Source organism: Bufo gargarizans, chromosome 7 (assembly GCF_014858855.1).
Source record: "Bufo gargarizans isolate SCDJY-AF-19 chromosome 7, ASM1485885v1, whole genome shotgun sequence".
NCBI classification, from domain to species: Eukaryota; Metazoa; Chordata; class Amphibia; order Anura; family Bufonidae; genus Bufo; species Bufo gargarizans.
This window is the reverse complement of record NC_058086.1, coordinates 14,971,826-14,995,585: the sequence shown is the minus strand read 5'-3', so window position 1 is coordinate 14,995,585 and position 23,760 is coordinate 14,971,826. Positions and strand designations below refer to the sequence as shown.

The window sequence follows — 23,760 nt, the reverse complement described above, 5'->3', positions numbered from 1 at the left end:
ATATATATATTTAAACTTCTGACTTCCGCTTTACATTTATGGTGGATGACGGGAAGAGGTGAAGCTGCCATATAAATCATCATTACTGCACCATGATCTGTATTCTGATCTGATCTGACTCCCCCCTCCTCGGCCCAGCGGTTATAAAGGAGAAGTGGTCATGCATGCAGGCTCTCTCCATTTATTTCTATAGGAATTCTGAAAACAGCCAAGCCAACCTGAGGGATCTGGAGATACAGTAGGTGCAAGTTCCGTAGGTTGGGACCTTAATCTATCAGACATTTATAGCATATCCTGGGGATATTCCATAAATGTCTAAGATGTTTAAGTTGGGCAAATGGGGCAGAACAGTGGCTCAGTGGTTAGCATTGGTGCCTGGGTTCAAATCCAAACAAGAGCCAAATCTGCAAGGACTTTGTATGTTCTCCCTATGTTGACATGGGATTCCTCTAGGTCAGGCATGTCCAAACTGCGGCCCTCCGGCTGTTGTAAAACTACAACTCCCAGCATGCCCTAATAGCTGTAAGCTATCCATGCATGCTGGGAGTTGTAGTTTTGCAACAGCTGGAGGGCCGCAGTTTGGACATGCCTGACCTAGGTATTCTGGTTTCCTCTCACACTCCAAAGACATACTGATAGGGAATATAGATTGTAAGCTCCACTGGGGAAAGCAAGCAATGATGTCTGTAAAGTGCTGCGAGATATGTCAGAGAAATAAATGCCTTTAACATTTCCGAAAGAAAAAAAATATTTTCATTAGCTAGATGTAAAGCAATTCTAACGACTGATGGTTCATTGCATCAAGAACAATAAATTAAGAGTTGCCCCTACAAATTTTTTCTCAGTGCTGAAACTCTGTGGTGTTCTGCTGTTATCTGGAGAAAGTCTGGGTGTCCAAACATTTGCCCTGCAGTGACCTCTGCAGGGGAAATGCAGTATTGCATGGCCCCCAATTCAAATTAATGAGAGACCACTTAATACATAGTCAGGAGTGGTTTCTCTGATCCGTTTGCAGTAACTCTCCACTCTGGATAATAAAGGAACATTCATAGCATGTGACCTTCATTTTTTATATCAATATGCCCTAAAGGTAGCCTGCTGCCATGAAATTCAGTTAAAACAGGCAAAATATATGTCCTTGTCAATCACCCTCTCAATTATGCAGCCATGATTATTTATTTTTATTTTTTTGTCATCCTATAGATATTGTACCACTGATATTCACTGATGAGAACACGACGTACACAGCAGTGTGGGGGCAGAATGTCTCATTACTCTGCAATAATTTTGCATTTCCTGTGGCTGACATTGTATGGTAAGTGAATTTTTCTTTAGCCTGTTAGGGTACATTCACATCTGCATACAGAATAGCCAGATAATGTTGTAAACCGTTGGATCCCCATTGACTATGTAGTATAACTTGGGTGAAATTCACCTACTTAATACAGATAAATCACTGAAAAGGGTTCATGCTCGCGAACGTATTTTTTGTTCGTGTCTGTTCCATTTTTCTTGCAGCCTATATGCGGAAACATTCATTTCAATGGGGCCGCCCAAAAAAACGGAAATGACTCAGTGTGCATTTCGTATCCATATGTCCGCAAGTCCTTTCCACAAAAAAATAGAACATGTCCTATTCTTGTCCATTTTGCAGACAAGGACAGGCATGGTTACAATGGATCCGCAAAAAAATGGATGTAACACGGACATCACACGGATGTCAGTTTTTTTTCGTGTTTTGCAGACTGTAAAATACATACGGTCGTGTACATGAGCCCAAATGGTGAGCTGCAGTGTTAGTATAAACCAAACACTAATTGTGGCTCTTGGCTTTTGATAAGAGGGAGGAATATGGATATAGAATATATTTTGGTATTTTGAATCAAGGAAAAAGCATATTCCAAGATTGTATAACCAGTAGCAGGTATGTATACAAACTACACTGACATTTGATAAAGTGTATTTCTGTAAGGTATCACGGGAGAAGAACAGTTCAACCTAAAAGTGGCCGGTACATAATAGATAACAATGATACCCTTCATATATGGGAGCTGGAAGCAAAGGACGCTGGGTCATACACATGTGAAGTGTCAAACACCAAAGGAAGCGCTTCAGTTAAAGCAAACCTTATACTTCGAGGTATGGCACGTTCACTATCAGAAGATCACACTGTGCGTTGCTTAAACCAGTAACTTTATGTATGTGATTTTATTATAATTTTTTTATTAGAACCTACAAAAGGATATGTGTCTCCAGAGAATCCTGGGGTTAGAAGGTGGCATTCCATAACCCTAACATGTCACATTCAATGTGATCCTCACCTCTGTTCTTCTGTGAGAATTACCTGGATGAAAGATGGTCAGGAGCTCAGAGAGGACAACCGAAGGTATTTGCCACCTACTTAAAGGACACCTGTTAGCAGGATCAATCCTATTAAACAAGTAAAATTACCTGGTAGGGTTGATCTTGCTGATTAAAATTATTGACCTGAAATCGGTTGAGGCATTCCCGAGAAAAAATATATTGTATTCTTTATGCAAATGTGTATGATTTTTCCAATTAAAAAAAGTCTATATCTGATCTGAACCTTTTCTTTAGATAATAGCTCCAGTTGAGTCTCAAATCACAGGACATTTTATAACCTACCCCTGTTCCTCCTGGGAATGTCCCCAAACTGGCTAGAAACACCCTATATGTAAATCATTATAAGTTTCACTTATTTGGAGGGACTGTTGGAAGGTATAAGTCCTCAGGTGCTTACCCACTTATAGAAAGTAAAAAAATCTGACTGCACTCCAAGCGTATCTTCTCAAAATACGTTTTTAATCACCCATATGGTGGCAAAAGCGACGTTTCGGCTCAAGCATGAGCCTTTTTCAAGCCTTTTCAGGCTTGAAAAAGGCTCATGCTTGAGCCGAAAAGTCGCTTTTGCCACCATATGGGTGATTAAAAACATCTTTTGAGAAGATACGCTTGGAGTGCAGTCAGATTTTTTTAATTTATATATATATATATATATATATATATATAAATATTAAGAAAGTATTAAATGGGTTTTCTGAGACTTTACTACCGATGGCCTATCCTCTGGTGGGGGAAGCACCTGTGCTCGCAGTAGCGCCACTATGAAATGGACGACGCTGTGCTTGGCGAGCTAAGAGAAGGCCACGGCACCACTGCGAGCAATGGTGCCTCCTCAAAAAGCTGATTGGCGGGACCCCCACTGATCAGATACTGATGACCTATCCTGAAAATAGGTCATCAGTAGTAAAGTCTCAGAGATCATATCATAATCCATTTGTAGGGGAGGTAAAAATGAGCAAACTTACTAGTGGTTTTGGTGATCTCGGATACCTCCTATTGGTTAGGTGCTTACTTACTCTTTGTGCTATGCCTTTAATACAGGATACAAGTGAACTTAAACCGTTTGTCTATCAATGATGTAAACTGGGAAGACGGAGGGACCTATAACTGCATTGCCAGTACATGGCTGGATTCAATGTCGGCTGAGAGTCATCTAACAGTGCGAGGTATCTACAATAAAATCCAGACTGTGATTTGGCAGCACATCCACGTAGTAGAAAAATAAAAAGACTTTATTCACCCAGCACGCTGGGTGAATAAAGTCTTTTTATTTTTCTACTACGTGGATGTGCTGCGGAATTTCTTTATTTTATAATTTGGAGGTGGATCGCCGACTCAGCCGCTGGCACTCCCATTACAGAATACGGATAGTGGTGCTGCCCACATTGCTTTTTCTATTATCAGACTGTGATTTGAATATCTGCAGTTCCCTAGAATAGGGTACTTGCAAACTGTTCTTGTTGTGAAAGGTTATCAAATATATAGTGTTATTTGAGGGGGTTGTCTCATCTCGTCATTACTAAGATGAGATGAGACACAGTCCCGATCAACTCCCGGCCAGGAAGCAGCAGAATACTCCAGTGCTCGCTGTTTCAGCAGCTCCCATTGCGGTGCATGAGGGCTACAGAAACAGCATAGCACAGCAAGCTATGCTGTTTCCCTAAATCAAAAACAGTAGTGTGAGAAGGTGCCCACTTCTCAGAGTACTAGGACTGCACACAGAAGAACTACTATCTTCGAGAGGTCAACAAAAAGAAAACCATCTGTACTCCACAGTTCTACAGAGAGAAAAAGAAAGAACCAGGAAGGTCCAGGATCTGCATGGCATTGGAGTCAGTCAGTAAGGTATTTGCTTTTTAAGGCTGATACTTTAAGGCAGAGATTTTACTGCAGTGAGAGGGAAATTGTTAAAACACCCTTCATTCATGGATATAGTCTGGCACATCATATCTTAATCCTGTACTCTCAGGGAATTACAGCCATCATTGCAAGGATAATATTTTCAGCCTTAGATTCTGCAGAGAGAAACTTTGGAAAGATAGAGGAAATGATTACTACAACCTCCACCCTGGCCTATATCCATACATTGCTATCTAGGAAGATTTTCACTGTGAACTGTTTGGAACGAGTGCTGTCCGCTTCTTCATCGGGTCCCCGAGCTGCATCAGGGCTTGCCTGCTACAGAAGCCTGTGAGATCCAGCCCTTAGGCTGGGTCTCACAGGCAGGCTGTCACCATACAAGCTGACAGCCAATGCATTACAATACAGGTTTTATTGTAATGCATTGCAGAGGAGATCAGACCCCAGAAGTTGAAGTGCCAGAGGACAAAAAAAAAGTGTCACCTCATCAAAAAAGAGCCCCTAAATAAAACAATCGGGCAAAAAAATAATAATATGGATCTCAGAATATGGAGACACTAAAACATGATTTTTTTTTGTTTCAAAAATGCTTTTATTGTGTTAAAAGTGAAAAAAAAAAAGTAGACATTAGGTATCGCCCTGTCCGTAAAAACCAGGTCTATTAAAAATCACATGAACTAACCCCTCATGTGAACACTGTAAAAAATAAAAAATAAAAAACAGTGTCAAAAAACCCATTTTTTGTCACCTTACATCACAAAAAGTGTAATACCAAGCGATCAAAAAGTCATATGCACCCCAAAATAGTACCTATTAAACATCATTTCATCCTGCAAAATAAAATAAAAAAATGAGACCCTACCTAAGACAATCGCCCAAAAAAAAAAAAAAAAACAATGGCTCTCAGAATGTGTAGACAGATATATACTTTTTTGTTTCAAAAATGCTGTTATTGTGTAAAACTTAAATAAATAAATAAGAAACATATTAGGTATCTCCGCGTCCGTAACAACCTGCTGTATAGAAATATCACATGAACTAACCCCTCAGGTAAACACCATAAAATAAAAAATAAAAACTGTGTAAAAAAAGATATTTTTTTGTCACCTTACATCACAAAAAGTGTAATACCAAGCAATCAAAAAGTCATACACAACCTAAAATCATACCAATCAAACAGACATCTTATCCCCCAAAAAAATCAGATCCTACCTAAGACAATCGCCCAAAGAATAAAAAAACTATGGTTTTCAGAATATGGAGACACAAAAAAATAATTTTTTTCAAAAATGCTTTATTATGTAAAACTGAAACAAACAACCTAAAAAGGTAGTCATATTTGGTATTGTCGCATCCGTAACAACCTGCTCTATAAACATAGCACATGAATCGGATCTAACCTGTCAGATGAACATTGTAAAAAAAATAAAAAATAAAAGCTGTGCCAAAACAGCAATTTTTTGTTATCTTGCCTCATAAAAAGTGTAATATAGAGCAACCAAAAATCATATGTACCTGAAAATAGTACGAATAAAACTGCCACCTAATCCTGTAGTTTTCAAAATGTGGTCACTTTTTTGGAGTTCCAACTCTAGGGGTGCGTCAGGGGGTCTTCAAATGTGACATGGCAACTTAAAATTATCCCAGTGAAATCTGCCTTCCAAAAAACATATGGGGTTCCAAAATAAAATATTTTGACTCAAATTTACCACTGTCATGAAGTACAATATGTAACGAGAGAACAATCTCAGAAAGGCTTGGATAAGTAAAAGCGTTTTAAAGTTATCACCACATAAAGTGACATATGTCAAATTTGCAAAAAAATGGCCTGGTCCTTAAGGTGAAAAATGGCAGGGTCCTGAAGGGGCTAAGCTATTCTGACTCTTTTCAAAAAGAAAAAAAATGGCTAGACAACCCATTTAAAGGGGCTTTCCATGGCTCAGTTGGTCCTGCAAAGCCACCATAAATACACAGCACACACCTATAGGAGAATGTTACCAGGTTTCTGGCCTGGTTAATGGAAGAGACTAGGGATGAGCGAACTCGAACTGTATAGTTCGGGTTCGTACCGAATTTTGGGGTGTCCGTGACACGGACCCGAACCCGGACATTTTCGTAAAAGTCCGGGTTCGGGTTCGGTGTTCGTCGCTTTCTTCGCGCTTTTGTGACGCTTTCTTGGCGCTTTTTGAAAGGCTGCAAAGCAGCCAATCAACAAGCGTCATACTACTTGCCCCAAGAGGCCATCACAGCCATGCCTACTATTGGCATGGCTGTGATTGGCCAGAGCACCATGTGACCCAGCCTCTATTTAAGCTGGAGTCACATAGCGCCGCCCGTCACTCTGCTCTGATTAGCGTAGGGAGAGGTTGCGGCTGCGACAGTAGGGCGAGATTAGGCAGATTAACTCCTCCAAAGGACTTGATTAACTGATCGATCTGCAGCTGTGGATCATTGAGCTGCTGATCCTCAATTGCTCACTGTTTTTAGGCTGCACAGACCGTTTGTCAGTCTCATTTTTCTGGGGTGATCGGCGGCCATTTTGTGTCTTGTGGTGCGCCAGCACAAGCTGCGACCAAGTGCATTTAACCCTCAATGGTGTGGTTGTTTTTTGGCTAAAGCCTACATCAGGGTGAAGCTGTCACACCAAGTGCATTTATCCAGCAATAGTCTGTTCATTTTTTGGCCATATACAAAATCAGGGGCAAGCTGCGCCTGTCACCAAGTGCATTTAACCCTCAATGGTGTGGTTGTTTTTTGGCTAAAGCCTACATCAGGGTGAAGCTGTGACACCAAGTGCATTTAACCAGCAATAGTCTGTTCATTTTTTGGCCATATACAAAATCAGGGGCAAGCTGCGCCTGTCACCAAGTGCATTTAACCCTCAATGGTGTGGTTGTTTTTTGGCTAAAGCCTACATCAGGGTGAAGCTGTCACACCAAGTGCATTTAACCAGCAATAGTCTGTTCATTTTTTGGCCATATACAAAATCAGGGGCAAGCTGCGCCTGTCACCAAGTGCATTTAACCCTCAATGGTGTGGTTGTTTTTTGGCTAAAGCCTACATCAGGGTGAAGCTGTCACACCAAGTGCATTTAACCAGCAATAGTCTGTTTATTTTTTGGCCATATCCCAGTCTAATTCTGTCACTAAATCCATACCGGTCACCCAGCGCCTAAATACTAGGCCTCAAATTTATATCCAGCTAAATCTGTCCCTAGTGCTGTAGCTGGGCGAGTTATTTAGTGTCCGTTCAAGCACATTTCTTGTTCTGGGTTGAAATACAATTCCCAATTTAGCAATTTCATAATTTAGTGGTTCCTGCTATATCAGAGCTATTTGAAATCTATCCCAAAAAGGGTATATAATATTGAAGGTGCACATTGGGTCATTCAGAATAACTTCACACACACCCGCTACTGTGTATTTCCAAGTCTAATTCTGTCACTAAACCCATACCTGTCACCCAGCGCCTAAATACTAGGCCTCAAATTTAAATCCCTCTAAATCTCTCGTTACCCACCGCTGTACTGTTGTTGCTGGGCAAGATATTTAGTGTCCGTCAAAGCACATTTTTTGTTCTGGGTTGAAGTACAATTCCCAATTTAGCAATTTCATAATTTAGTGGTTTCTGCTATATCAGAGCTATTTGAAATCTATCCCTAAAAGGGTATATAATATTGAAGGTGCACATAGGGTCATTCAGAATAACTTCACACACACGCTTCTGTGCATTTCCAAGTCTAATTCTGTCACTAAATCCATACCGGTGACCCAGCGCCTAAATACTAGGCCTCAAATTTAAATCCCTCTAAATCTCTCGTTACCCACCGCTGTACTGTTGTTGCTGGGCAAGATATTTAGTGTCCGTCAAAGCACATTTTTTGTTCTGGGTTGAAGTACAATTCCCAATTTAGCAATTTCATAATTTAGTGGTTTCTGCTATATCAGAGCTATTTGAAATCTATCCCTAAAAGGGTATATAATATTGAAGGTGCACATAGGGTCATTCAGAATAACTTCACACACACGCTTCTGTGCATTTCCAAGTCTAATTCTGTCACTAAATCCATACCGGTGACCCAGCGCCTAAATACTAGGCCTCAAATTTAAATCCCTCTAAATCTCTCGTTACCCACCGCTGTACTGTTGTTGCTGGGCAAGATATTTAGTGTCCGTCAAAGCACATTTTTTGTTCTGGGTTGAAGTACAATTCCCAATTTAGCAATTTCATAATTTAGTGGTTTCTGCTATATCAGAGCTATTTGAAATCTATCCCTAAAACGGTATATAATATTGAAGGTGCACATAGGGTCATTCAGAATAACTTCACACACACGCTTCTGTGCATTTCCAAGTCTAATTCTGTCACTAAATCCATACCGGTGACCCAGCGCCTAAATACTAGGCCTCAAATTTAAATCCCTCTAAATCTCTCGTTACCCACCGCTGTACTGTTGTTGCTGGGCAAGATATTTAGTGTCCGTCAAAGCACATTTTTTGTTCTGGGTTGAAGTACAATTCCCAATTTAGCAATTTCATAATTTAGTGGTTTCTGCTATATCAGAGCTATTTGAAATCTATCCCTAAAAGGGTATATAATATTGAAGGTGCACATAGGGTCATTCAGAATAACTTCACACACACCCGCTACTGTGTATTTCCAAGTCTAATTCTGTCACTAAACCCATACCTGTCACCCAGCGCCTAAATACTAGGCCTCAAATTTAAATCCCTCTAAATCTCTCGTTACCCACCGCTGTACTGTTGTTGCTGGGCAAGATATTTAGTGTCCGTCAAAGCACATTTTTTGTTCTGGGTTGAAGTACAATTCCCAATTTAGCAATTTCATAATTTAGTGGTTTCTGCTATATCAGAGCTATTTGAAATCTATCCCTAAAAGGGTATATAATATTGAAGGTGCACATTGGGTCATTCAGAATAACTTCACACACACCCGCTACTGTGTATTTCCAAGTCTAATTCTGTCACTAAACCCATACCTGTCACCCAGCGCCTAAATACTAGGCCTCAAATTTAAATCCCTCTAAATCTCTCGTTACCCACCGCTGTACTGTTGTTGCTGGGCAAGATATTTAGTGTCCGTCAAAGCACATTTTTTGTTCTGGGTTGAAGTACAATTCCCAATTTAGCAATTTCATAATTTAGTGGTTTCTGCTATATCAGAGCTATTTGAAATCTATCCCTAAAAGGGTATATAATATTGAAGGTGCACATAGGGTCATTCAGAATAACTTCACACACACGCTTCTGTGCATTTCCAAGTCTAATTCTGTCACTAAATCCATACCGGTCACCCAGCGCCTAAATACTAGGCCTCAAATTTATATCCCGCTGAATTTGAATACAATACATTGGGCCAAATAATATATTTGTTGTTGTGGTGAACCATAACAATGAGAAAAACATCTAGTAAGGGACGCGGACGTGGACATGGTCGTGGTGGTGTTAGTGGACCCTCTGGTGCTGGGAGAGGACGTGGCCGTTCTGCCACATCCACACGTCCTAGTGTACCAACTACCTCAGGTCCCAGTAGCCGCCAGAATTTACAGCGATATATGGTGGGGCCCAATGCCGTTCTAAGGATGGTAAGGCCTGAGCAGGTACAGGCATTAGTCAATTGGGTGGCCGACAGTGGATCCAGCACGTTCACATTATCTCCCACCCAGTCTTCTGCAGAAAGCGCACAGATGGCGCCTGAAAACCAACCCCATCAGTCTGTCACATCACCCCCATGCATACCAGGGAAACTGTCTCAGCCTCAAGTTATGCAGCAGTCTCTTATGCTGTTTGAAGACTCCGCTGGCAGGGTTTCCCAAGGGCATCCACCTAGCCCTTCCCCAGCGGTGAAAGACATAGAATGCACTGACGCACAACCACTTATGTTTCCTGATGATGAGGACATGGGAATACCACCTCAGCATGTCTCTGATGATGACGAAACACAGGTGCCAACTGCTGCGTCTTTCTGCAGTGTGCAGACTGAACAGGAGGTCAGGGATCAAGACTGGGTGGAAGACGATGCAGGGGACGATGAGGTCCTAGACCCCACATGGAATGAAGGTCGTGCCACTGACTTTCACAGTTCGGAGGAAGAGGCAGTGGTGAGACCGAGCCAACAGCGTAGCAAAAGAGGGAGCAGTGGGCAAAAGCAGAACACCCGCCGCCAAGAGACTCCGCCTGCTACTGACCGCCGCCATCTGGGACCGAGCACCCCAAAGGCAGCTTCAAGGAGTTCCCTGGCATGGCACTTCTTCAAACAATGTGCTGACGACAAGACCCGAGTGGTTTGCACGCTGTGCCATCAGAGCCTGAAGCGAGGCATTAACGTTCTGAACCTGAGCACAACCTGCATGACCAGGCACCTGCATGCAAAGCATGAACTGCAGTGGAGTAAACACCTTAAAACCAAGGAAGTCACTCAGGCTCCCCCTGCTACCTCTTCTGCTGCTGCCGCCTCGGCCTATTCTGCTGCTGCCGCCTCGGCCTCTTCCTCCGCCTCTGGAGGAACGTTGGCACCTGCCGCCCAGCAAACAGGGGATGTACCACCAACACCACCACCACCACCTCCGTCACCAAGCGTCTCAACCATGTCACACGCCAGCGTTCAGCTCTCCATCTCACAAACATTTGATAGAAAGCGTAAATTCCCACCTAGCCACCCTCGATCCCTGGCCCTGAATGCCAGCATTTCTAAACTACTGGCCTATGAAATGCTGTCATTTAGGCTGGTGGACACAGACAGCTTCAAACAGCTCATGTCGCTTGCTGTCCCACAGTATGTTGTTCCCAGCCGGCACTACTTCTCCAAGAGAGCCGTGCCTTCCCTGCACAATCAAGTATCCGATAAAATCAAGTGTGCACTGCGCAACGCCATCTGTGGCAAGGTCCACCTAACCACAGATACGTGGACCAGTAAGCACGGCCAGGGACGCTATATCTCCCTAACTGCACACTGGGTAAATGTAGTGGCAGCTGGGCCCCAGGCGGAGAGCTGTTTGGCGCACGTCCTTCCGCCGCCAAGGATCGCAGGGCAACATTCTTTGCCTCCTGTTGCCACCTCCTCCTTCTCGGCTTCCTCCTCCTCTTCTTCCACCTGCTCATCCAGTCAGCCACACACCTTCACCACCAACTTCAGCACAGCCCGGGGTAAACGTCAGCAGGCCATTCTGAAACTCATATGTTTGGGGGACAGGCCCCACACCGCACAGGAGTTGTGGCGGGGTATAGAACAACAGACCGACGAGTGGTTGCTGCCGGTGAGCCTCAAGCCCGGCCTGGTGGTGTGTGATAATGGGCGAAATCTCGTTGCAGCTCTGGGACTAGCCAATTTGACGCACATCCCTTGCTTGGCGCATGTGCTGAATTTGGTGGTGCAGAAGTTCATTCACAACTACCCCGACATGTCAGAGCTGCTGCATAAAGTGCGGGCCGTCTGTTCGCGCTTCCGGCGTTCACATCCTGCCGCTGCTCGCCTGTCTGCGCTACAGCGTAACTTCGGCCTTCCCGCTCACCGCCTCATATGCGACGTGCCCACCAGGTGGAACTCCACCTTGCACATGCTGGACAGACTGTGCGAGCAGCAGCAGGCCATAGTGGAGTTTCAGCTGCAGCACGCACGGGTCAGTCGCACTACAGAACAGCACCACTTCACCACCAATGACTGGGCCTCCATGCGAGACCTGTGTGCCCTGTTGCGCTGTTTCGAGTACTCCACCAACATGGCCAGTGGCGATGACACCGTTATCAGCGTTACAATACCACTTCTATGTCTCCTTGAGAAAACACTTAGGGCGATGATGGAACAGGAGGTGGCCCAGGAGGAGGAGGAGGAGGATGAGGAAGAGGGGTCATTTTTAGCACTTTCAGGCCAGTCTCTTCGAAGTGACTCAGAGGGAGGTTTTTTGCAACAGCAGAGGCCAGGTACAAATGTGGCCAGCCAGGGCCCACTACTGGAGGACGAGGAGGACGAGGATGAGGAGGAGGTGGAGGAGGATGAGGATGAAGCATGGTCACAGCGGGGTGGCACCCAACGCAGCTCGGGTCCATCACTGGTGCGTGGCTGGGGGGAAAGGCAGGACGATGACGATACGCCTCCCACAGAGGACAGCTTGTCCTTACCCCTGGGCAGCCTGGCACACATGAGCGACTACATGCTGCAGTGCCTGCGCAACGACAGCAGAGTTGCCCACATTTTAACCTGTGCGGACTACTGGGTTGCCACCCTGCTGGATCCACGCTACAAAGACAATGTGCCCACCTTACTTCCTGCACTGGAGCGTGATAGGAAGATGCGCGAGTACAAGCGCACGTTGGTAGACGCGCTACTGAGAGCATTCCCAAATGTCACAGGGGAACAAGTGGAAGCCCAAGGCCAAGGCAGAGGAGGAGCAAGAGGTCGCCAAGGCAGCTGTGTCACGGCCAGCTCCTCTGAGGGCAGGGTTAGCATGGCAGAGATGTGGAAAACTTTTGTCAACACGCCACAGCTAACTGCACCACCACCTGATACGCAACGTGTTAGCAGGAGGCAACATTTCACTAACATGGTGGAACAGTACGTGTGCACACCCCTCCACGTACTGACTGATGGTTCGGCCCCATTCAACTTCTGGGTCTCTAAATTGTCCACGTGGCCAGAGCTAGCCTTTTATGCCTTGGAGGTGCTGGCCTGCCCGGCAGCCAGCGTTTTGTCTGAACGTGTATTCAGCACGGCAGGGGGCGTCATTACAGACAAACGCAGCCGCCTGTCTACAGCCAATGTGGACAAGCTGACGTTCATAAAAATGAACCAGGCATGGATCCCACAGGACCTGTCCGTCCCTTGTCCAGATTAGACATTAACTACCTCCCCATAACCATATATTATTGGACTCCAGGGCACTTCCTCATTCAATCCTATTTTTATTTTCATTTTACCATTATATTGCGATGCTACCCAAAGTTGAATGAACCTCTCCTCTGCCTGTGTGCTAGGCCTAAATATATGCCAATGGACTGTTGCAGTGGTGGCTGACATGAAGCCTGATTCTCTGCTATGACATGCAGACTAATTCTCTGCTGACATGAAGCCAGATTGTCTGTTACGGGACCTCTCTCCTCTGCCTGGGTGCTGGGCCTAAATTTATGACAATGGACTGTTGCAGTGGTGGCTGACGTGAAGCCTGATTCTCTGCTATGACATGCAGACTGATTCTCTGCTGACATGAAGCCAGATCCTCTGTTACGGGACCTCTCTCCTCTGCCTGGGTGCTGGGCCTAAATTTATGACAATGGACTGTTGCAGTGGTGGCTGACGTGAAGCCTGATTCTCTGCTATGACATGCAGACTGATTCTCTGCTGACATGAAGCCAGATCCTCTGTTACGGGACCTCTCTCCTCTGCCTGGGTGCTGGGCCTGAATATATGCCAATGGACTGTTGCAGTGGTGGGTGACGTGAAGCCTCATTCTCTGCTATGACATGCAGACTAATTCTCTGCTGACATGAAGCCAGATTGTCTGTTACGGGACCTTTCTCCTCTGCCTGGGTTCTGGGCCTAAATTTATGAAAATTGACTCTTACAGTGGTGGGTGACGTGAAGCCTGATTCTCTGCTATGATATGAAGACTGATTCTCTGCTGACATGAAGCCAGATTGTCTGTTACGGGACCTTTCTCCTCTGCCTGGGTTCTGGGCCTAAATTTATGAAAATTGACTCTTACAGTGGTGGGTGACGTGAAGCCTGATTCTCTGCTATGATATGAAGACTGATTCTCTGCTGACATGAAGCCAGATTGTCTGTTACGGGACCTTTCTCCTCTGCCTGGGTTCTGGGCCTAAATTTATGAAAATTGACTCTTACAGTGGTGGGTGACGTGAAGCCTGATTCTCTGCTATGATATGAAGACTGATTCTCTGCTGACATGAAGCCAGATTGTCTGTTACGGGACCTTTCTCCTCTGCCTGGGTTCTGGGCCTAAATTTATGAAAATTGACTCTTACAGTGGTGGGTGACGTGAAGCCTGATTCTCTGCTATGATATGAAGACTGATTCTCTGCTGACATGAAGCCAGATTGTCTGTTACGGGACCTTTCTCCTCTGCCTGGGTTCTGGGCCTAAATTTATGAAAATTGACTCTTACAGTGGTGGGTGACGTGAAGCCTGATTCTCTGCTATGATATGAAGACTGATTCTCTGCTGACATGAAGCCAGATTGTCTGTTACGGGACCTTTCTCCTCTGCCTGGGTTCTGGGCCTAAATTTATGAAAATTGACTCTTACAGTGGTGGGTGACGTGAAGCCTGATTCTCTGCTATGATATGAAGACTGATTCTCTGCTGACATGAAGCCAGATTGTCTGTTACGGGACCTTTCTCCTCTGCCTGGGTTCTGGGCCTAAATTTATGAAAATTGACTCTTACAGTGGTGGGTGACGTGAAGCCTGATTCTCTGCTATGATATGAAGACTGATTCTCTGCTGACATGAAGCCAGATTGTCTGTTACGGGACCTTTCTCCTCTGCCTGGGTTCTGGGCCTAAATTTATGAAAATTGACTCTTACAGTGGTGGGTGACGTGAAGCCTGATTCTCTGCTATGATATGAAGACTGATTCTCTGCTGACATGAAGACAGATTCTCTGTTACGGGACCTCTCTCCTCTGCCTGTGTGTGTGCTGGGCCTAAATATATGCCAATGGACTGTTGCAGTGGTGGCTGACGTGAAGCCTCATTCTCTGCTATGACATGCAGACTAATTCTCTGCTGACATGAAGACAGATTCTCTGTTACGGGACCTCTCTCCTCTGCCTGTGTGTGTGCTGGGCCTAAATATATGCCAATGGACTGTTGCAGTGGTGGCTGACGTGAAGCCTCATTCTCTGCTATGACATGCAGACTAATTCTCTGCTGACATGAAGCCAGATTGTCTGTTACGGGACCTCTCTCCTCTGCCTGTGTGTGTGCTGGGCCTAAATATATGCCAATGGACTGTTGCAGTGGTGGCTGACGTGAAGCCTCATTCTCTGCTATGACATGCAGACTAATTCTCTGCTGACATGAAGACAGATTCTCTGTTACGGGACCTCCCTCCTCTGCCTGGGTGCTGGGCCTAAATATATGCCAATGGACTGTTGCAGTGGTGGCTGACGTGAAGCCTCATTCTCTGCTATGACATGCAGACTAATTCTCTGCTGACATGAAGACAGATTCTCTGTTACGGGACCTCTCTCCTCTGCCTGGGTGCCGGGGCCTAAATATCTGAGAATGGACTGTTCCAGTGGTGGGTGACGGGAAGCCAGATTCTCTGCTATGGAACCTCTCTCCAATTGATTTTGGTTAATTTTTATTTATTTAATTTTTATTTTAATTCATTTCCCTATCCACATTTGTTTGCAGGGGATTTACCTACATGTTGCTGCCTTTTGCAGCCCTCTAGCTCTTTCCTGGGCTGTTTTACAGCCTTTTTAGTGCCGAAAAGTTCGGGTCCCCATTGACTTCAATGGGGTTCGGGTTCGGGACGAAGTTCGGATCGGGTTCGGATCCCGAACCCGAACATTTCCGGGATGTTCGGCCGAACTTCTCGAACCCGAACATCCAGGTGTTCGCTCAACTCTAGAAGAGACGCTTTCACGGTAGACGTGGCCAGAACTATTTCTCTCCTTGTCTCCATATGTCTAGAGGGGATGGATTAAAGAGTTTTACGTATGCACCAGGGAGAGAAAAAGTTCTGGCACCCCGTCACAGCTGACGTGATCTCTCATCCATTGACCAGATTGGAAACCTGGTAAAGGGTGTGACATTAGTGGAAACTAAACTTTTAGAAGAGGAGCCTCACATGATCGGGTTCCAGGAGACCAATCCACGCAAATTTTCAGCAGTAAGTATATTACAAACATTCTTTTAGAGGTGTGTTCAGGTAATTATGGTGGCTTTATGGGGCCTGCTGGGTCACACAAAACCCATCTTTCAGCAGATTTGTACCTATGACACTGGCTGACCTGTTACATGTGCACTTGGCAGCTGAAGACATCTGCTTTGGTCCCATATTCATATGTGCCCGCACTGCTGAGAAAAATAAAGTTTTAACATATGCAAAGGTACAAATCTGCTGACAAATGCACTTTAAGGCGTTATGGATTATGAATATGTTTTGTATGAATAAGTAGCATTGTATCAGTAACCTGTAATTGTGCCCCTGATTTCTTCCGCTAGCTGAGTATACAATGTCTGACGGAGGAACAAAGTGGCAGCCCATTGCTCTGTAATAGTGTTTGAAAAGTTCTGAAAAACTTAATAAATCCATATAAAAAAAAAAAGAGTTTCTTTTTTCATAGATGTTCCAATGCCTCCTGAAAATGTACAACTTTTGGAAAAGCAGAACCGTAGTGTTGTGTTGTCCTGGACACCAGGGGATAGTCACAACAGCCCTATTTCAGGTATATTATTATCATTATTATTATTATTATTATTTTATATACACAATGGAGACACATTATTATGAACACTTCCTACATTTGACATTCACAGTATGCAGCTCATGAAGGAAGTCATGTGTCTTGAGCTGGCTTGGTGGGTATATAAGGTGTGCTCTAGGCTGTCTGCACACATATGCCTCGTTGCTGTCATGGGCAAAAGCAACAGTTTATCAGAATTGCGAAAAGGGGCCAAGGATGGCAGCATTTCTGAAACTGGGCAGTTTATGAACTGTTCTCGTGCTGTAGGGGTGAAAGTGTATCATGAGTGGACAAATGGCACCACTGCGAATAAGCGAGGTGGAAACTGCAGAGACCCACATGCCATTGATGTGAACGTCATTGAGGTGAACGTCAGCTATGAAGGTGCACAAGGATGGACTGACACAATACAATGAAGCAGCTCACCACCAAAATGATTCCAGGGTTAACAGACGTGTGTAAAACAACGGTTCAGCGAACCCTACTGCTTATGCGGCTCCATATGGTCACTGCACCTCTACTAAAGAAATTTAAACAGCAGAAAAAAGTCACTTTTCATGACTGTATTGGAATTGGAGCGCCACTGATTGGCAAAGGGTTGCCTTCCCCGATACATCGCATTTTCTGCTTCAATGACCTGAGGATGTTGGTGTGTCAGGCAAGAAACATCAGAGAATAAACACCCTGCAACCATTGCTGGAAGAACACAAGCTTGTGGTGGCAGTGTTATGGTCTGGGGAATGTTTTTGTGGCACTATCTGGGCCACTCATCCATGTGGAAAGCACTCTCAACCGATCTGGGTATGAATCTATCCCTGCAGATCATGTGCACTTACTGCATGCTGACTGTCTTTCCTAGGGTGTTTGAGATCTTCCAGCAAGACAGTGCCACATGTCACATGGTTACAAATGTCCGACACTGGTTGCAAGAGCATGACCGAGACTTCCAAATACTTCCCTGGCCCCCTAATTCTCAATACTTTGAGAATACTCTGAGCATTGAGCAACTGAGCATCTGTGGGACCACCTTAATCTTCGTGTTCACTCTATGGATCCTTCCCCACGCACCCTCCAGCAGCTGTGGGATGCACTGCAGTCAGCATGGCTCCAGATACCTGTGACAGCCCACTAGAACCTTATTGAGTCATTGCCAGTCTGTCTAGCTGCTTCACATGGCGGTTACTCTGGATATTAGCTGGCAGTGATGGCCAGTTCGCCGTGTTCGCCCGCGAAGACATGCGGGCTGCCATCTTAACTCACAAGTCCGGCGATGCACAGTTAAGCTCTTACCTGTGCCGCAAGCCGGTCTAAAACAAATGCGGTCACCGGGAGCAGGCAGTTCCGAGAAAAGCCGCCAGGGGCCTTCATCGGGCTGTCCTCGGAATTGCCTGCTCCCGGTGACCGCATTTGTTTCAGACCGGCTGGCGAAACAGGTAAGGGCTTGTGAGTTAAGATGGCAGCCCGCACGTGTTAGCTGGCCATCACTGTTAGCTGGTGGTCGCAATAATAGGACTCAACTGTGTAAAAAACCACTAACTAATTCTCTGAGTTTGACTCCATTGAATGTCTATTGGAACTGACAGGAACAGGCAAGCACCAGTAAAAAGCCTAACAAAGGATGATGAGAATCATCATTTGTTTCATATGGGTGGACTCTTGAGTGAGGATTTGGTGTATTTTGGAATTTTGCATGTATAGCTACTGTATAAAACTTCATGTTTTATGTTTACCTTTGTAGATTTTATCATCCAGTCCATAAAGAGCATTGATAAACCAGGAGAATGGGAAGATGTAACCAGAGTCCCTGGAAATGTCACTTCAGTTCACGTGCAGCTCATCCCTCATTATAACTACCAATTCCGTGTCTTTGCTGTGAATGGAATTGGAAACAGTCCTGCAAGTCTTGTCTCAGAAAATTATGCTACGCCACCTGCAGGTAAGCTTGTACCCCCTTAATCCTCTTAATTTTCTAAACTCAACCCTGGATTACCTCAATACTCACTCAACCACAATGATCAGATCAGAGCCTATGTTGAGAGCCCTTTACCGCAGATATTACTCTCACTAAATTAAAATTGATTATTTGCACTAAAGTCATAATACAGAGATGCAAAATTACTCCCATGAAGTTTCGACCAAATAAATCCTACAACCAGAAATGAATCCGCAAAGTAAAAACCAGCAATGTTCTTAAAAGCTGTGACGATCCTTTATTCTTGAGTACAGCAAGAACATACAAATAATCACAGCACCCCAACCGTAAAAGTGTTTCGGACAAAACTACATGTCCTTAATCATTACAACCAGAAATAAAAGATGAAATGTAAAATATGGGACATCAGATATGATTGGTGATGACCCCTTGGTTAGTAGCATTTGTCGTAAGGGTGTAGTAGACTGGCAGATAGTCTGCCAGATTATCACTAACAAGCGTTCGTAGTAACGCTAGTTATTGATGATCTGGCAGTGTAATACTGCCGATTACCCAATGAACGAACAAATGCTCATTCATCGGGCAATCCAAATCTTTTACGGAATTTACCCATTGTTTGCTGGCAGCAGACCACGATCTGCTGCCAGCCAACAACTAGTCAGTATGTGGCGGTCACTCCTCCCCGTACTCTGGAGGAGATCGTTGGATGCAATAGCAGCTGTCTGCTCCACCAGCGAGTAGGCGATTGCCAGGAAGGAATGCTTACCCCCAAACAATCTCCTGCTTAATCTGCAGGTCTAAAACAGCCTTTACATTACACCCAAGAGACCTCGTGGGTCTCACAGCTAAAGTCTATCTGACCTCTTACAGCATGTATGTCACTGTACAGCCCAATATGATATGGCATTGGACATTCCCTGTAATGATGAAAACCTACACCCAAGTTGAAGGAACCTCATTTTGCTGATTGAGACATCACGTTGTTGCATCAATTAAAAAATAAGATGCAGTTCTCCCCTATGGACCATATAAATGCGGCGCAATGGTCGTCTTGAATATGCCAGATTCCCTTGGTGGGCAGCATTATTGTCCAGAACGTCATCTTGCTCTCTGTCACGGGAAATCAGCACAAGGGGTGGTCTTTTGTAGAGGTTAGCCACTGTATTTCAGCTCCACTATTAGTACACTGTCTGGTATAGATCGGTAGGAGAACATCTGCTATTTCCAAACCACAATACAAAGAGCAGGATTTTGCCTTTTTACTCATATGTGAAAAAATGATAATGCTGAACGCCTTTTTTGCTCTGTTTTAGCTCCTGAGAATAACCCATATCTGATATTTGTTGAAGCAAATCGTTCAGATGAAATGACAGTGAGATGGGAGGTGCGGTATTATAACAGTATATAACCTGCCACATATCTTGTCACCTAAATGGTTAACAGACTTTATATGGATCAGTGTGATCAACCAGATATGTTGGTCCGATACTTCCAAAATGGAATCACTATTCTAATTATACAACATAATGCAAATTACCTTAAACCTGAAATTCCATCTTTTAACAACATGCTGCATATGTCACTACGATCCACTCTACTCATACTGCCTGGTACAGCTGATCGTGGAGAATATCGGTATTACCGTTGCAGAGAAATTCTTATTCTTAGTTATATGCGAAGGATATGCTGGAAGCACCCCTTCCCCTCCCAGTAAGATTGACAGGGCTGGGCATCCTCGCTGCTGTGATGCCTGGCCCTGCAATCTCACGCATGCGGTAGCAGCAGTACTATCAACGCATGTGCAGCAAAGAGGAAGTGCCCTCAGCCTGCCTCCTGAAACAGAAGACTCATACTTAACTGCTCCCCGCCGCTCCGGTCCTCCATGCTGCCTTCTCTGTCTCCCCACTGTTTACATCTGGCATGCATGGTCATGGTGACATACACCACTCCAGCCAATGACTGAGTTCAGCAGTGATGTGGCCATAAGCAGCATGTCACTGCAGAAGCCAGTCATTGGCTGGTGAGGTGCATGTGACGATGCCCATAGTCAGCCGGATGTAAACAGTGTAGGGAACAGAAGAAGGAGACAGCGGAGGCAGCGCCGAGGATCCGAGTGTTGGGAAGGGATAAGTATGGATCTTCTGTTTCAGGAGGCAGGCTGCTGGAACTTGTTCAAAAATTATTACCGGACAACCCCTTTAAGGGTACTTTCACACTAGCGTTATTCTTTTCCGGCAATACCGGTAGAAAAACTGATCAGTTTTATCCTAATGCATTCTGAATGGAGAGCAATCCGCTCAGGATGCATCAGGATGTCTTCAGATCAGTTTTTTTGACTTTTAAGGATGGAGATAATACCGCAGCATGCTACGGTTTTATTTCTGGCCAAAATTCTGGAACACTCGGCATTTTTTCCCATTGAAAAGCATAAATGCCGGATATGGCCCTGAGTGTTCCAGCAAAATGGATCCGGCATTGCGATCTGCGCATGATCAGACCCTTTTTCTCCAGATGACACCAGAGAGACAGATCCGTCATTTAAATGCATTCATCATATGGATCAGGATCCTGATCCGTCTGACAAATGCCATCAGTTTGTGTCCATATTGCCGAATCCGGCGGGCAGATCCGGCGACGAAACTGCCTGCCGGAATTCTCTGCTGCAAGTGTGAAAGTATCCTAAGGCCTCTTTCACACGGGCGAGATTTCCGCTTGAGGTGAACGCATTGCACCCGCACTGAATCCGGACCAATTCATTTCTATGGGGCTGTGCACACAAGCGGTGATTTTCACGCATCACTTGTGCGTGGCGTGAAAATCACTTTGTGGGTTTTTAATGCAACGCAGGCCCCATAGAAGTGGATGGGGCGGCGTGAAAATCGCAAGCAAGTGCGGATTTTCACGCACGGTTGCTAGGAGACGATCGGGATGGGGACCTGATCATTATTATTTTCCCTTATAACATGGTTATAAGGGAAACTAATAGCATTCTAAATACAGAATGCTTGGTAAAATAGGGCTGGAGGGGTTAAAAAATAAATAAAATTTAACTCATCCACTTGTTCGCGCAGCCCAGCTTCTCTTCTGTCTTCATCTTTGCTGTGCAGTAGGAAAAGGACCTGTGGTGACGTCACTGCGCTTATCACATGGTCCATCACATGATCCATCGCCATGGATCATGTGATGGACCATGTGATGAACACAGTGATGTCATCAAAAGGTCCTTTACCCAGGTCCTGAAGAAAGAAGAGAAGCCGGGCTGCGCGAACAAGTGGATTAAGGTGAGTTAAATTATTTAGTTTTTTTTTTTAACCGCTCCATCCCTATTTTACTAAGCATTCTGTACTAAGAATGCTATTATTTTCCCTTATAACCATGTTATAAGGGGAAATAATACAATCTACACAACACCGATCCCAAGCCCGAACTTCTGTGAAGAAGTTCAGGTTTGGATAACAAACATGCTGATTTTTCTCACGCGCGTGCAAAACCCATTAAAATGTTTTGCACTCGCGTGAAAAATCGTGCATTTTCCCGCAACGCACCCACATCTTATCCGGGCCAAAATCATGACGCCCGTGTGAAAGAGGCCTAAGGCTCACAGGAGCTTTGGTTGTCTTCTCCAGCAGTGCATTATAGTCTGAACACATTGCATGTTACATACCAAGACTGAACATGACTGCCGTTCATCAGGATCGCCCCTACAGCTGTTGCATGCACCACTAGACAGAACATATTTAAAGAATGATGTTTAGCAGATTTCTGGAGGCTTGAGGAAAAAAACTACCTACCTCCAACAAATACAGCAGCATACTGAGGAGCTAAAGAGTTTTTCTCTACTCAAGACCTAATGGTGACTTGTTTTATCTGTCCCAGCCCCTGAGTTTAGATGAGCAAAATGGTCCAGGATTGGAGTACAGAGTCAGCTGGCGTTTACATGGCGTGGAGACACAATGGCATCATAAAAAAGTTAAACGTCCACAATTTACAATAAAGAACACACCAGCTTTTGTGCCGTATGACATTCGTGTCCAAGCTGTTAATGATATTGGAGCTGGTCCTGATCCAGAGATACACACTGGTTACTCAGGAGAAGACAGTGAGTATTCCTTAATGTTAAATAAAGAAGGTTTTTTTTCAGGTTACTGTGAATAATACCTTTAATTTGCATTGTATTGCAGAAGATGCTGATTGCTGTTATTTTTCACACTACGTTATTCTTCTCATTAAGCCAGTAAATGCATTGTGGTCCGTTGGGGTCTCTTTTGTGATTTTCACAATTTTAACTGCAAGAATAATACTATATTAGTGAAGCCTCCAATGGCAGTATGATCATAGCCTGATCATCGGTCGAACGTGCACATGTTTTGAGTGAGGAGAGAGGAATTGCCTGCTGCGGCAGCGACTTACCTGCTGTGGGAACAAAAAATTGGGCATACTGAAATCCAACATAGTTGATCCTCGTTTCCCTGACACATTAGATAATTGGCTGCTCTGGCCTGGATAATTGGGCTCAGCCACATTATCTAATCGGTTCTCGGTCCCCTAATGGGGTTTTTTCCGGGCTCTTAATATTGATGAGCTATCCTGTGCAAAGGATGACCTAAATAACAACCCCAAAGCTGATAGAGCCATAGAGAGAGAAATGGGACATTTAGGGTTCAAATAATGGTGCCATGTAGGTAGAAAATGGCAGTCATAGATGCTACTAAGGACAAGACAAATAACACCAAATTTCAGGGCATAAATAGCAGATCACAGAAAATAATGCACTAATACAATAGATGCAAACATTATGAGACTCTCAGCCAATATATTTTGATCAAAACACATCTGTGCCCACCTACCCGTGCCACGGTGGTCTCAGTCAGGCGGGTCCTACTCTAGACCTACCTATGCCGTTGGGCGTCTATGTTCAGGAGAGCAGACCCTCCACATATAGTGTGCTGCTCCTAGTCACCTCTGTGTGCATCAAGCAACCAATGAGAGGAGGAGCACGTACACCTATATGTACCACCTAATCAAAGCCGCCTGTGGGATAGGCGGGGCAAAAGTGCACAAAAATGCTGAAGGTGCCACTTCTTCAAGAGTATACTACAAACTAGTCAAGATATGAATATATGTGAATATGTGGATGTCCATGGCTACATTTAT

The 23,760-nt window shown here is 44.6% G+C and overlaps 1 protein-coding gene across 7 annotated transcripts in view; it reads left to right on the top strand.

Moving 5' to 3' along the window:
• Positions 1 to 23,760, top strand: part of CHL1 (cell adhesion molecule L1 like) — a 117,392-nt gene that overhangs the window by 75,597 nt on the left and 18,035 nt on the right. For all 7 annotated transcript variants that reach the window (XM_044302092.1, XM_044302093.1, XM_044302095.1 and 4 more), the window contains 8 exons: positions 1,204 to 1,315; positions 1,973 to 2,139; positions 2,230 to 2,386; positions 3,406 to 3,530; positions 16,554 to 16,655; positions 18,412 to 18,609; positions 19,920 to 19,990; positions 22,483 to 22,705. In XM_044302092.1, coding sequence (XP_044158027.1) covers positions 1,204 to 1,315; positions 1,973 to 2,139; positions 2,230 to 2,386; positions 3,406 to 3,530; positions 16,554 to 16,655; positions 18,412 to 18,609; positions 19,920 to 19,990; positions 22,483 to 22,705 — 1,155 coding nt within the window. The remainder of the gene's footprint in view (positions 1 to 1,203; positions 1,316 to 1,972; positions 2,140 to 2,229; positions 2,387 to 3,405; positions 3,531 to 16,553; positions 16,656 to 18,411; positions 18,610 to 19,919; positions 19,991 to 22,482; positions 22,706 to 23,760) is intronic.